Source organism: Siphateles boraxobius, unplaced genomic scaffold (genome assembly GCF_051911475.1).
Source record: "Siphateles boraxobius isolate OS27281-9 unplaced genomic scaffold, OSU_SipBor_1 53, whole genome shotgun sequence".
NCBI lineage: Eukaryota > Metazoa > Chordata > Actinopteri > Cypriniformes > Leuciscidae > Siphateles > Siphateles boraxobius.
In genome coordinates, this window is record NW_027509175.1 from 8,115,129 (window position 1) to 8,129,332 (window position 14,204).

Here is a 14,204-nt window from a genome sequence, read left to right on the forward strand (position 1 = left end):
TCTTGATGGCGTTTTATTTTACAGCAATACCTGTAGTAGATACATTTTTGTTCCCCAAAGAACCTTTCAGTGAACAGTTCTTAAAATAACCATTTTTTTCTTAGTTTGAAGAAAATTTAAAAAATCTAATGAATACATTCCCACTATAAATGGAATGGAAAAGTTCATGGATGTTAAAGGTTCCTCATGGGCCCAAAATGGCAATAAAGAACCTATATTTTTAAGATTGTATGGTCTATGATCTAAACCAATAGTGGTGACTTATGAATAAGAGTTCAGTTCGCCATTATGCCCTTGAGTAAGAAACTTAACCCCAGGGACCATCAATGGGACTGTCCATGCAATTATTGTATAAGAGCAAAGCATACAATGACTGAATGAGGAACAGTAGAAACCTCCCACTTGTTCTTTCATTTTTGCAGCAAGTTCCCCTTTCCATTGACATTAAATCTGCCCTTTAACAGATGCTAAAACATAAGAGACCAATCCTTAAAAGGAGACAAATTCCATCCAGAAGTTGACCCACAGATGTCTGCAAATGAATTCATGTATTTGGGTGACCGGGGCTAGTTGTCACAGTAGGAAGTGTTTATAAATATTAAATGTACACCGTAATTGATATAAGAAATCTTCACTAGAGTGAAAAGTGTGAAAATAAAAATGACAACCTGCCGTGATCTGGTGGAATTTGTTTCTTTGCGGTGTCTTGATTCAGTTGCTGACCAATGAGCTTACTGTATCATATATGATAAGTAATACACACAAAATATCTCCTCAATGAGGCTTTCCATCACATCATCCAACCTGACAGATGAGATTATTGTTAAATATCTGATCCTGAGATCCTCTGATTTTGATGGCAACTCTGTAAAGACTTATGAGCAAATACTTCTGGAGCCAAGTAATAAAATTCTCACGCAGTAGGTTCACTAATATCTCGCTGATGAACCCACTAAGGGTCAACGGTGAGTTTAATGATAAGGACACCTATACTGTGATTTACACTATTTAAACATGTAATATTTAGTCAAAGGTTACAGTTCTTTGACAACACAAATGTGTATGACCCTCACCAATCACCAAAACCTTTTTCTTTGAATCACTTGAATTGGCAACAGAAGCATTTGATACAGTCATCCGCCATCTGCTGAGCTCCACACTGGTACAAGATGGAGATCTTGTGATTTACACTTCCAAATCATAGCACAAATTTACTTTGGTTTGGGTTTCATTCTGAGAACAAGCAGATTTTATTGCGAGAACATTACAGAAATAGTGAAATAACATGTGAAACAAACACTCTGATCTGGTCTTTACCACCTCACCAGGATTTTCTCTGATCAGATACAGTGAGTTAGTTTACAGATAGCAATTAGTTCCTTCAAATTGTAAACTCTATCTTAAATGACAAATCTTAAAACATCCAACAGGTGGCGACAAAAACCGTGAAATCGTATGTAAAAGCTGTCATTTTTAATAGTAAATCATGAGACTTGCTGAAAAAGATCTGAAAAACAGATTGTTTTTATTATTGAATTAACGCTTTTTTTATATAGGCCTAATTTTTATTTCAATACATATACAGAAATATCTTAAAGGAACTACTAATAAGAAATGTTTTATCCAACCTACACTCATTTGATAGAATGTTATTTAGCAGCTTTTAATATAAATGATTTATCAATATACCGGTATAATTTATTTGAAAATGTCATATTTACATCCCGATTTCCAGAAAAGTTTTTGTAAAATGCCATAAAATCGAGAATCTGCGATTCGTTAATTCTCTTGATCCTTTATTTAACTGGCAAAGGTACAAATGTTTTCACTGACCAACTTCATTGTATTTTGCTAAACAAATTTTGATTTTGATGGTTCCAACACTCCAAAAAGTTGTGACAGAGGCAAAATAAAAGTGAAAAATTATAGAATATCCAAGTTAAACAGTTTTTAAACAGTCCACTATAAGCTGGTGAATGGGTAAGGGTGTCGTGTTTGGGCATAAAAGGAGCATACCGAAGACTCTTGGCAAGCAAAGATTGGTCATGGCTCATTTCTTTGTGCTAAATTTCATGAGAGAATTGTCAAACTATTCAAAAATCATATCTCTCAATGCAAGATTGCAAAGTATTTAGTTTTTTTTTTACCATCTACCGTGCATAATATTGTGAAAAGATTCAGGGGAATCTGGAGAAATCTCAGGCTGTGTAGGGCAAGCCAGGAGATCTGTTACGTGTGTGACCTTTGAGACCTCAGATGGCATTACATGAGAAACAGTCATGCTACTCTGTGAAATATAGCCACAAGCTCATCTCAGATGGTCCAAAAGACAGTGCAAATGTGTGCTGTGGTCAGTTGAGTCCATGTTTCAGCTTGTTTTTGGGAAAAACAGACAAGTTCTCAGTCCAAAAGATGAGAGGGACCATCCAGATTTTCATCAGCGACAGGTGTAAAAGCAAACATCTGTCATGGTATGGGCGCATCATTGCAAACAGCATGGCTGACTTGCATATGTGTGAAGGTACCATTGACGTGGAGGCGTATATTGGGATTGTAGGACTTGTACTGCCATTAAGATGACATCTTTCCTGGGAAGAAAGACAATACCAGGCCTCATTCTGCACATGCTACAACAGAGTGGTTTCTACACACTCTACTGTAGAGAGGATGTCTGTACTGTAGTCTAGATCTGTCTCCTATTGAAAATATATAATGCCCATCATGAAGAGGAGAATCAGACAACAATGACCTCAGATAATTGAGCAGCTCTCTTGTATCAGGCGAGAATGAGCAAATATTCCTCAATGCAAAACTCTAACAATTAGTATCCTCAATTCCCAAACTATTAAAACGTTTAATTAAAAGAAAAGATGATGTGACACAGTGGTAAACATGCCTCTGTCTCAATTTGTTTAGAGTGTGTTGTAGCCGTCAAAACGTTTCTATTTACAGAATACAATTAGATTGGTCAGTGAAAACATTGGAAATCTTTCTCAGTTAAATAAAGGTTAAAGAATGAGCAAATCATAGATTATTGATTTGGATAAAAGGAAATCACCAGAAGAAAAAAGGTTCAGTATTTGATTCTATTACAGTTCATTTTTGCTAGTTTCACTGCAAAGGCTCACTGTCACATACATTAGCTTATGATTCAAACTAAAAGGATTTACTTAAGTAACAGAAAATTGCTGAACTGATAATGGCTGAGAAATGATACTGGAGATAAACAGTTAGTCATTACATTAAATTCAATAGAATTTATATAACAGCCCATTGTCAAAGCTCACGTTACACAAACACATTTAACCGATAACACATGGCATGGAATAAAAGATTACATAATAAAAGAAATCAAAGATTTTATTTCTTGTGCCAACAATTAATATTGTTTCTCAAACCTTTTGTATTCACAGTGTTAGTGCTTTGACCACAACATGTGAAATAGTCAGTCAAGTAACAATGTATGAAGTAAAAGCAGGACTGTCACTTGTTTTATCCAAACAACCCCCTAAGGGCTCAGCTGAGAGTCATTGCATTTTGTCGCTTTGTAAATTCGACTTAAAGCATTTAGCAGATGCTCTTATAAAGGCTGTCATTTTAATGAATGAGACGTTTTAAACTTCCCAAATGTTATATTACATTATACATCAGTTCTATATTTAGTTTCTAATTCAAATTTCTACTTAACTTCTCATTTTCATTAACATTTTTGTCATTTTTTCCATCTTATATTAACTGTATATTTTATTTCAGCTTCATTTCAATTAACCATTTTAGTTACAATAACAACAATGTATACAGTAGGTCTGCAAATAAAACTAAATCTGAAAATGCATCATAGAGACATTACGTTTTGGTATTTAGCGAGTTTTATTGTTCATTGGACCAGTTTTGGGCTGTATTTGTCACACAAACCTGGCAAGCCTTGAGGCTTCAACGTTCATCTCTCTGAAGGGCGGCACTCAGATTGCTCCAGAACTCGCCTCTCTTTTCCTCTTCCTCGGGCCACTCCAGATACGTCCTGGAGTTCATAATCTTCCGCAGCTTGCAGAAGCGCTTGGGGATGGTCTCCTTCTTGATTGGCTCTAGAAGTACTAGGACAGCGGAGTCATTGTGCTCATCAACTATGCGGAAATGTGAAAAGTCCAGTTCGTAAAGACACCATTCGCTGGTAACAAAGTGCTCAGACAGAACAAAGAGAGTCCGATGGCTCTTTTCAATCGAGTCGATGATGTTGTCCACGATCCAGCGGCCCGGACGGAAGTCCCGTTTGTGCAAACACAGGGCGAACGAAGGCTGAGCGCTCTCCAGCTCTGGAACGAGGATCTCCTCGACCCACTCGGCGTCATGTTGACTGTAGGATACAAAAGCGTCATAGCGGAGCTCTTCGACCAGTCGACCAACTGCAGGTTTTCGTTTTGCTTGTATCCATGCTTTAGTCATCTGCAGGTACCATACAACGTGGAGCTTATGGCAGGTGACAACAATAAGTCCAAGCACTATGATAATCACAGAACAAAGCACTGAGACAGCAGGGATCATATAACACTCGAAGATTGACAATCTGACACTTTCAATAGCATAACCTCTGAGAGTGAATGGAGTGTCGCACACATAATTGGAACGACCATCTCGAAGTGTGATTAAATGTCCAACATCTTGTTTGAAGAAAGATACAAACTCGCAGGAGCACACAAAATTGTTGTTACCCGCCTCCAAGTATTGCAGGTTTTTAAACCTCCTCAAAAAGCTCTCGTTGAACATGCGCAATGCATTCCTTTGGATAAGCAGCGTAAGGAGCCTCGGAAGCAATTCCCCCGGTGGTAGTTTCATAAATCGGTTGCCTGTCAATGTAAGTGTAGTAAGTTGAGGAAATCTTTGGTTGAAAACCATCAGATTATTTTCGCTGAGATCCAGAACCGTCAAGGTAGAAGGCAGGCAAGCAGTCATCGTACGTAGCTTTGTGCTGGAAAGGTTCAGGAACCTGAGAGTCGCTGGCCAGCTACACTTTTCTGGCATAGAAACAAAACTATTATGACTTAAGTCTAAATATATGAGCCTCTTAAGATTAGTTACCAACCGAGACATCAGCCCAAGAGATTTTAATACGTTCTGGCTCACATTTAGGGTGTTGAGTTTTTGATATGCGCCAAAACCTGTAAATAAGGTCGGTTCGATTGTCAGGTCTGACAGGAGATTTTGACTAAGGTCCAAGTATTCAAGATTTTTCAACAAGAAAGTAGTTTCACGAGGAATGACAAACACTGTGCTGTTGATCATAGACACCTTATGGAGATGTATCAGGAGAAATCCCAACTGGGTCATGCTACTAAACCTAAAGAACCCATGGATGTCAATATTACATGCGTAGACAGTATGTAAGTTTTCATAATGTGTGTAAGAAGCATTCTGCCACCACCCTTTACCAACTAAAAGTAAATCTTTGAAACCAATATAAGACAAAGGAGAACCATCCATGACCTGCAATAAAGAGGTAACAGCTTCATCGCTTGTGCTGCTATTTTGGAAACTCAAGCTTTTAGTCCCACCTTCTCTCGCCGCTTTGAAGGGTTCTGTCGAAGTGCTCGTTCTGAGTGTGACATCTTTGATAGTCAGAAGAGTTTCAGGGTGGGAGACATCTTGAAGAACCTTAGAGACAAGTTCTGGATATTTCTGAAAGAGATTCTGAAGGCTCAAAGAGACTGAACCGATGGGACGGGCTGCTTTCAAGCTCCCACTCTCATACGATCTCAGGTTACTGCCAATAAATGTCATCTCTTCCAGATGAGTGAGCCCTTCTAAGCCATTCTTGTGTACCTTCCTCAGCGATGGACTACCAAATCGCAGTGTCCTCAAGTTAATGAGAGACTGGAAGATGGAACCAGGTCCCAAGGTGGAGTATGGGTTTCCTACAAGGTTCAATTGCTGAAGAGATTTGAGCTCTTGGAACCAAGACGAAAACAGTTTTTCCAGGTTGTTTAAGGACAGATCAAGAACTTTCAGATTACGTTGAGATTTGAATGCCTCTTTGTGTATAAACTTGAGCTTGTTCTCATGCAAGTTTAGGGTTTTCAGAGCAATATAAGGGCTGAGATCATTGATGTCAATAGACACAATTTGATTGAAAGACAGGTCAAGGCCCAAAGCATTCACTGGAACCTTTGGGACCTGTTGGAGTTGATTTGAGGAGCAATTGCAAAAATGTTTCTGATCACATTTACATGTCCTGGAGTACTCAAAGCCTTGAGCCAAAATCAACATGAAAAGAATCATGGACTCCTTCGCACCCAAGAGTCTCATCCTGTAAAAAGAAAAAGATTAAAAAATGTATATACTTTTATTCAGTAAGGATGCATTAAATTGATCAAAAGTGGTAGTGAAGACTTTTACATCACTTTTACAAAATTCTATTTCAAATAAATGCTGTACTTTAGAACTTTCTTATCATCAAAGAATCCTGAAAAAGACTATAATTCAGGGAACACAAGAACAGAAAAACAGAAAACAGAAGTTCTTAATTTCCAAAATAGTCAGTCAGTCAATCCACTCTTTATATCTATATCTAACATCTATATATAGTACAAACGGTGCTTCCAGTTCTGCATATTCCAAGACCATTTTTTTTTAATTTGATTACCTGACTGCTGTTATTGTGTCTGCTCCTCCTTTTGTACGCAACCTGCAGTTTGGCAGTAGTCATAATAAAGGAAAACAAACAGAATTCAAACATGCATACATAGTGTGAGTCACAGGAGGTAATGAAACTGATCGAAACTTACAAAATCATGTGTCTCTTTTCAGCAGCATTATTTTAGGGAACCATCTCTATGACCAGTCTCAGAGCATGTGTACATATATTTACATGCTGCACATGTAGGTTTTGTTGGGTGATAATTTTTCAGACCGTCTCACAGCCTTTATTCAAATAGTTTTTTGTAAAACTATTTCAGACAAGTTTTTATGTTCGCTTCACTAAACACTGCATTAGAATTAAGGATACGAAAAGAGGAAGTTAGCCTTTTCATGTAAGGCATGAATTTAACTTTACCACTATAAAGCATCACTTCACATCTCTTGTGGTTATTGCAGGACACACCCAGCAGCGCTCCACATAGCAGCTTTAATTCACAGATGGTTGTTGCTCATGTGCAATAAAAATGGGCCAAGCCAAAAATGGCTAAATGTGTAGTGGTCTTTTAAAGGTGCTCTGAGCAATGTCACACGTTTTTTAGGCCAAAACATTTTTTGTCACATACAGCAAACATCTCACTATCCGCTAGCTGCCTGTCCCTTGAACACACTGTAATAAAACGCGATCTCTGCAGACACCCCACTTCAAAAATGTCTAAACCGCACCACGAAACATAGCAAACTGTTCCAGCCAATAAACGACAAGAAGGATTTGGGGGGTTAATGCGCGGATGAGGAGGAGGGAGGGTCTAGCTACTGTAGCCTCCGTTTTGTTTGACAATACGTCGAACTTCAACAAGAAGTGACGTCACCCCACATCGCTTATGGCTCGTTTCCACTGAGCAGTACGGTACGGTACAGTACGGTTCGGGTCGGGTCAGGTCAGTAAACCATGATCCAGCTAGCGTTTCCACCGCCAACAGTACCCTACTTGATAGGCGTGGTGTTTGCCGGAAAGAAGCGATCAACGTGATTTTCGCGCGAAGAAGAAAGCGACAAAGTAAACACCAATGGATGGCATACAGCAGATCTTGTCCTTGCTTCTCGTCATGTTTTACACAAGAAGACAAGCGCCGACATTAGGCATTTCTCAATACCAAGTATGTAAGGTTCTCAGCAGAAGGACTCCTGAGGACGCGAGTCCGGTAATTCACCACATGGAACAGCGCGTTCTGCATACATTTTAGGCAACAATAAAACGAAATATGTTATAAAACACCACTCTGCCTCTTTTCGTTTTCATTTAAATAAATTTTAAACATTATAGGCACACAAATGTGGTTCAGGCAATGTATAGACCTGATTATATACATGTTTAACGTTAGCCTATTTATAACAAAACGAAATATAAAACACAACCCTGCATCTTTTCGTTTAAATTTAAAAAAATATTAAACATATTCCAGGCAATATGTGCATTTGTACAAATGTTGCAATAAACAACATTACAGTGATAATCTTGTAATAAAAAATGACAAAACTCAACCCTATCTCTTTTTGTTAAATTCCAGTTCTATCAATAATAGCCATTATAAAAGTATAAGTAAAAGGTAACGTTACAAGAAGCTATACAATAAGAAATAAAGCAAACAATTCAGTCAAATATACAAATTCAGCGCTAGTCTAACGTTAACTTTACAACGGAAAAGTTATAGCCTAAATATATGAAACTTCACTTAGCCCTCAGCCAAAACGATTGGCCAGGGAACGAATTATCGATTCACGAGACCAAAGATCACCCGTTAGATATACACAAGACGAATTACCACTAGCTGCTACAGAGTCAGCGGCAAACGTCAGAACGACTAGCCGAGGAAAGGCTGTTCCAGGTGGGGAACATGAGCGCCGAGCGCCCGGTGATCGCCTAGAATGGATCAAATTATTTATCATAAATCATTATAAATAAACCGCAGATTTGAGCTTTAAACAACTACATTCTCTCCTCAAAAACTCTTAAAACTACATTTCGTGAAAGAATAACCGTAGTATTATATTCCAACTGTATATTAAAAAATGGCGTTTCTTATGTTGCCATTCCCCTCGCGCAAGTGACGATCTCTGTCAACCAATCAGCGTTTTGCAGTGAGTCTAGCTCCACCCTTTAGTACCGTACCACTGTGCTAGGTACCCCAACGGAAGGGTACCCAAAAAGTGGTACGGTACGGTTCGGCTTTTTGGTACCATTCACAACTTTTGACAGTGGAAACGCAAATAATTGCGTACCGTACCGAACTGTACCGTACCGTACCGCTCAGTGGAAACGAGCCAACCATTTGAAATCACAAATCACTGGTCAGGAAATTAGCAAAAATTGCACAAATGCTGTAGATAAAGTAATTCGGTATGGAACCGCCTTCCCCAACTCGCAGCAGCTTTTTTACAGGAAGATGAGTCAGTTTTGTTCCACTCAAAATGAATGGCTTCAGACAGTTCATGAGTGAGAAATGTCTTCCAAGTTACGCATCTTCTAAAAGAGAAGGCTACAAGATCTCCAGATCAAACACAGGTGAAGAAGCTAAAACAGTGATAGAAGATTGCTTATGCAAATGTGAAACAAATGTGATCATCAAACATTCAAAATCATATGAATCAAAACTGCCAAATGTTAGCGAATGAAATGTCGAACCCATTAAGAGGAAAACAAATGTGAAGCTTTGGGAGTTTTGGTAGACTCGATCTACTCCATGTGTTTTGATCATCGTTCTGAATCCCATCCCGATATAACTAGTCTTTGACAAAAATGCGATTTTCTCCGCTTTTTGTTTAAAACGTTGCTTTAAAAAAATTCATTCAAGCGTTAATAAAAATAAAATTGCTCAAGCCCCTGCCCCTTTTGTCTCAAAATGAGCCCCTCTCTGATAATTGTAAATAATAATAATAATAATAATTATAAATAATATGATAAATAACAATACAAGTATACACTATTGCCACTAACAATATTAATACAAAAAATATTATATAAAACAATTTTTGGCGGAAGCATTTGGCGGAGGTGAAGTGGTAGGCGGAGTTTCCTACCCACGCGCAGCAGTTCGCCGCGAGTCTTAAAACTACAGGAGCAGCAGGAAACGTTAAAGGACACGTTCGGTATTTTACACTTAAAGCGCTGTTTTAAGATCGTTTCTGATGAAATAGAACGGTTAAGATTGAAATTTGGACAAATGCTTCTGTCCCGAGAATTCTGCTAACACAGAAACCGAAAATTCCCGGGACAGCAGCATTTGTCCAAATTTCAATCATAACCGTTCTATTTCATCAGAAACTATCTTAAAACAGGGCTTTACGTGTAAAATACCGAACTTGTCTTTTAAGCTAATACAGAAAAGTAAAGTTACATTTATCCTACCATGCTACTGTAAAGATTGCGGCAGCATGCGAGTTATGCTTAACTATACTAAAGGTATTACTCAATTTCAACCGCATTCTGAGTCTGACAATGTCATTCGTTTTTATCCAAGGCCATAGCGTGTTATTAGCTTGGGGAAATAGGCTACATAGTGAAATTAAGTCCATGTCAGGAATTTATATCTTTGATGTCATGGTAACACTTTACAATAAGGTACATTTGTAACATGAACTAACCATGAGCAACAAATTTGTTACTGTATTAATCTTATTTAATCTTAGCTGTTTGTTCATGCTATGTCACAGTCAGTGCATTAACTAATGTTAACAAATACAACTTTTGATTTTAATTAATATTAACTAAGATTAATACATACTGTAGAAGTGCAGTTCATTATTAGTTCGTTAACAAATTTAACTAATGAAACCTATAAAGTGTTACTGATTTCATGATATCTAACATTTTCATGCATATAATACATAGCCTACATAACATTTACAACATCAACAAAACTAAACATGAATTCCTCATAATACCTTCTTGATTCTCACTGTTTTGTTTGGTAAAAAGTAAACAATATTTAGTAATATTATCATCATTTCCCTATTTTCGTTTGTTTAGTTATGTAATTGTATCAATGTCTTTTCATAAAAAGGCCATGGAAAGAATGGATAAAAAGAAAAGAAAAACAAGGAACTCTTCTTTTTTTTGTTGCCCTTTTTGGTCCTTCTGCCCCTGCCCCTGAGGAGGACTGTGCATGCCACTGCTTAAACATAACCATTTATATACTAAAAAGTGGGCCAATTTAGTCCCAAGGATTGAAATAGTACACTTACAAGTTTACTAGTAGTACATTGATATTAGTATACTTTAACAATTAAAATATACTTGAATACTTAATAAAATGAACTTGAAGTACCCTATACTGTATTCTTATTCATAAGGGTCATAAGGTTTATTTTATTTCTCAACAGATTTTCAAAGACCCCGTTCTGGAGCATCACCATGCAACTTGTGCTTCATTCTGATTCCTCACTTTCACACACAACTTCCCATATTCACATAGACAGTAATGGCTTTCTAAGTAGCGCATCTGCTCACATTTTGTTTTTTAATTTCCTGACCAATAAATTGTGGTTAAGATGATTAAAAGCTTACTGTTTAGCCATTTTGGAATTGACCCTTTCTTTTTTATATGTGTATATTATATATTATAATATAAAATACATTTATTTTATATTTTCTAGCAAAATAAAACAAAATAGTAGAGTCCTGTGGTGAAATCCTGGGTTCATCATGCTTATAATATTACACATTTAAATTAAAAATTGCAATATCACAATATGAGTTCTTTGTATCTGCTCTTGCAGGATATTACATGTCAAAAAAACTTCTCTTTTTGACCTTTTTGTTCCTCTGGTAAAATACAATCTAAAATTTCAAGAGGACTCCTCCCTTGTGTCGCTATAAGTGACAGGTGAAAAGAGGCATAAGCCTGTATGATACATAAACAACTACCTCAATTCACTTGAGAAACATGAAGGCTACTTTTCTATTTCTGCTTCAGTTGATTTGAACTGTTGGCAACACAGCGACCTTTCTGTATTGTTTAAATTTTAGATATACAGTACACTGGCAAAATTAATATATCACGTTTAGTGTAAACATGCAGACTCCTATAACAATGAGTCAAAAAGAGAAGTGCATGCAGGGCATTTAAGTTATTTTCCTATAAGTATCACGATAGATAAAACAGAAGAATGTAGAATGTATTTTATTATAAGTATAACTTTTGGACCTGTTTTATGCTAATGGGTCAGAAAGGAAACCTTGCATGCAGTTTATGATAAAAAGTGTGCATTAAATCATAATAATCTGGGCCTGTATTCCTAAAGAATCTAAGAATCCTTTTAGAAAACTCTTAATTTAGCTTAAAATTTTTTACGTAGGAGTCTTAGCTTAAGAGTGATTCGGGACCGATCTGAGAGCAATTCTGAGTAAGGAAAAGACAAAAAATTTCATCTTAGTGAGGAGGCGGGACTGACCCCGTTGCTATGTATGACACAATCTTTTGAAGACTCTGATTGGTTGGTTGTGCAAGTATAGGGTCTATTCTAAGCCTTTACTTTGAAATTAAATGTGTATTTTTTCCTATTTGACCATTCTCTCTCACACACACACTATATATGTGTAGATAAATCCTTTTTTTATTATTATTTACCATGCTGTTAATGTCCTAAGTTATTTGATTGGCTTAGAATGATAAAAAAAATTCCACTCTTTCCAAATACACTGATTGCTGGCATGTCTATTTAAGTGGTGACATTCTATTTGAATGTTGGTTTTAATGTAACAAACATGGAATCAAAACCAAGAAGGACGAGAAAGCCCAACTGGAGGAACAGTGTTTACTGTTAGCCCAGTTAGTGGAAGAACACAAGGCCATCCTTAAAGGAAAATTATTAATTTACTCCCCCTCATGTTGTTCCAAACCTGTATGAGTTTCTATGTTCTGTTGAACACAAAAGAGGATATTTTAAAGAATGTTGGTAATCAAACAGTTTACAGCAGCCTAGCCATTGACTTCCACAGGAAAAAAATAGGCCTATTATGGAAGACAATGGCTACCATCAACTGTCTGGTTACCAACATTCTTTCAAATATATTTTGCGTTCAACAGAAGAAAGAAATTCATACAGGTTTGGAGGAACAACATGACGGTGAGCAAGTGATAATGATGTCAGTTACCCGCACAGTATTGCAGGCTAAACCTTAAAAAAATGATATTCTGGATCTGGGAAATGGAGAGTAGCCTAACTGAGGTTAAAAAAATAATTAATTGTGTCCTTTCCTTGAAGACATTTTTACCAGAGGAAACTGGGTTAACATTGACACTTGCAGGAGTCACATTTGAGGAAGTTAAATAAAATCAGTTAAAAAGATTCCCAAGGATTACCACATCGTCTCGATAACTTCCTCTGACCTCGGTTTAGCACCATAGGTTTTAGCAAGTAAGTTTACAAGGTTGACGTTGACCATAAATTCAAAAGCGGTCGCTTTAACTCGTTTGCGTAACCACATCTAAGTCCCGCCTCCAGATCTGCAGTCATTGGCTCAAAGTCTACGTTAAGGGAGTTTTAATTGGATGCTTAAGATGCCATTGAAAAAGTCCGGAACTAAATGCAGCTGTAAACAGCAGAAGCGTGCCCTTGTAGATACAGTTGAGTTTTTATAAACATTTCAAGAGTACACGTTTTAGATTTTTTTTTTTGTGCTACAGTCATGCCGACATCCCCCGTGAAGACGCGGATTCCGCTGACAAGTTTTGGTCATCTTATAAGCGAAGTGAAGGTAGACAAAAAAATAAATAATTAATTGTTCAGCATATCGCAGCCATGCATGCTGTTATATCAAATCAAATAAATAAAATATAAAGTATAAAGATATGAAATATATCCCCTTGTCCTTCATAAAAACATGAGAAAGTGTCTCTACCTTTATATCAAGAGTTTACAAATAGGCCTAGGCTACACGATGTATATAATGAAAATTCCATATTCATATTATGCTTATTCAGTACCCTGGTATACATAAAAGTATGATATTATCACCTACCAATTAATGTTTTTTTTTTGTGTGTGTGTGTGTGTGTTTGATGTACATAGCGTGTGTGGGGATCTCCTTTTGTAATTTAAAAAAATGTTTTGGGCAGCCTCAAATCTTGATATTTTGTGATGTGTATTTTTATGACAGAGACAGCTCTTTGGGATTGAAGCACCAACCCCAACAGAACTGACTGGATGGAGGAAACATTTTAACAGCTACACAATACAAGGACGCAGAAATGTAAGATCATGTTTCTCATTACTAAAGAATTACAGTACCTTGTCAGTAAGAGCATGTCAGATTGTTGATTGATCAAAGACAACAGTAACATCAGTAACATCTCCTGCTCGCGTCACCACTCTCTCATTGTCATTTTTTTCTCCCACTTATTCCCTTTTCCAGTTTGTTCTTGCCACATATGGTATTCTTGCACTCACAGCTGCTGCCTACATGCTGAGACGCAGCAGGAAGGAGGAACATGAAACAGCATCTGCCTCCTCATAAACTAAAATGGAAAGTTTGGGGGGTTAAAAATACAATAAAATATTTATGATCACTA

The 14,204-nt window shown here is 37.0% G+C and overlaps 2 protein-coding genes across 2 annotated transcripts; one reads left to right on the forward strand and one right to left on the reverse strand.

Moving 5' to 3' along the window:
• Positions 1-1,220: 1,220 nt before the first annotated feature.
• On the reverse strand, positions 1,221-13,946 carry tlr2 (toll-like receptor 2). The gene is made up of 3 exons (XM_077205289.1): positions 13,924-13,946; positions 6,638-6,679; positions 1,221-6,301 (listed from the first exon to the last, which is right to left on the reverse strand). The coding sequence occupies exons 1-3, from the start codon at positions 13,938-13,940 to the stop codon at positions 3,934-3,936; spliced, it is 2,427 nt and encodes an 808-aa protein (XP_077061404.1). The 5' UTR covers positions 13,941-13,946; the 3' UTR covers positions 1,221-3,933.
• Positions 13,197-14,204, forward strand: LOC143714216 (ATP synthase F(0) complex subunit k, mitochondrial-like). The gene is made up of 3 exons (XM_077205290.1): positions 13,197-13,390; positions 13,793-13,885; positions 14,048-14,204. Exons 1-3 carry the CDS (start codon positions 13,322-13,324, stop codon positions 14,147-14,149), a joined length of 264 nt encoding a protein of 87 aa, XP_077061405.1. The 5' UTR covers positions 13,197-13,321; the 3' UTR covers positions 14,150-14,204.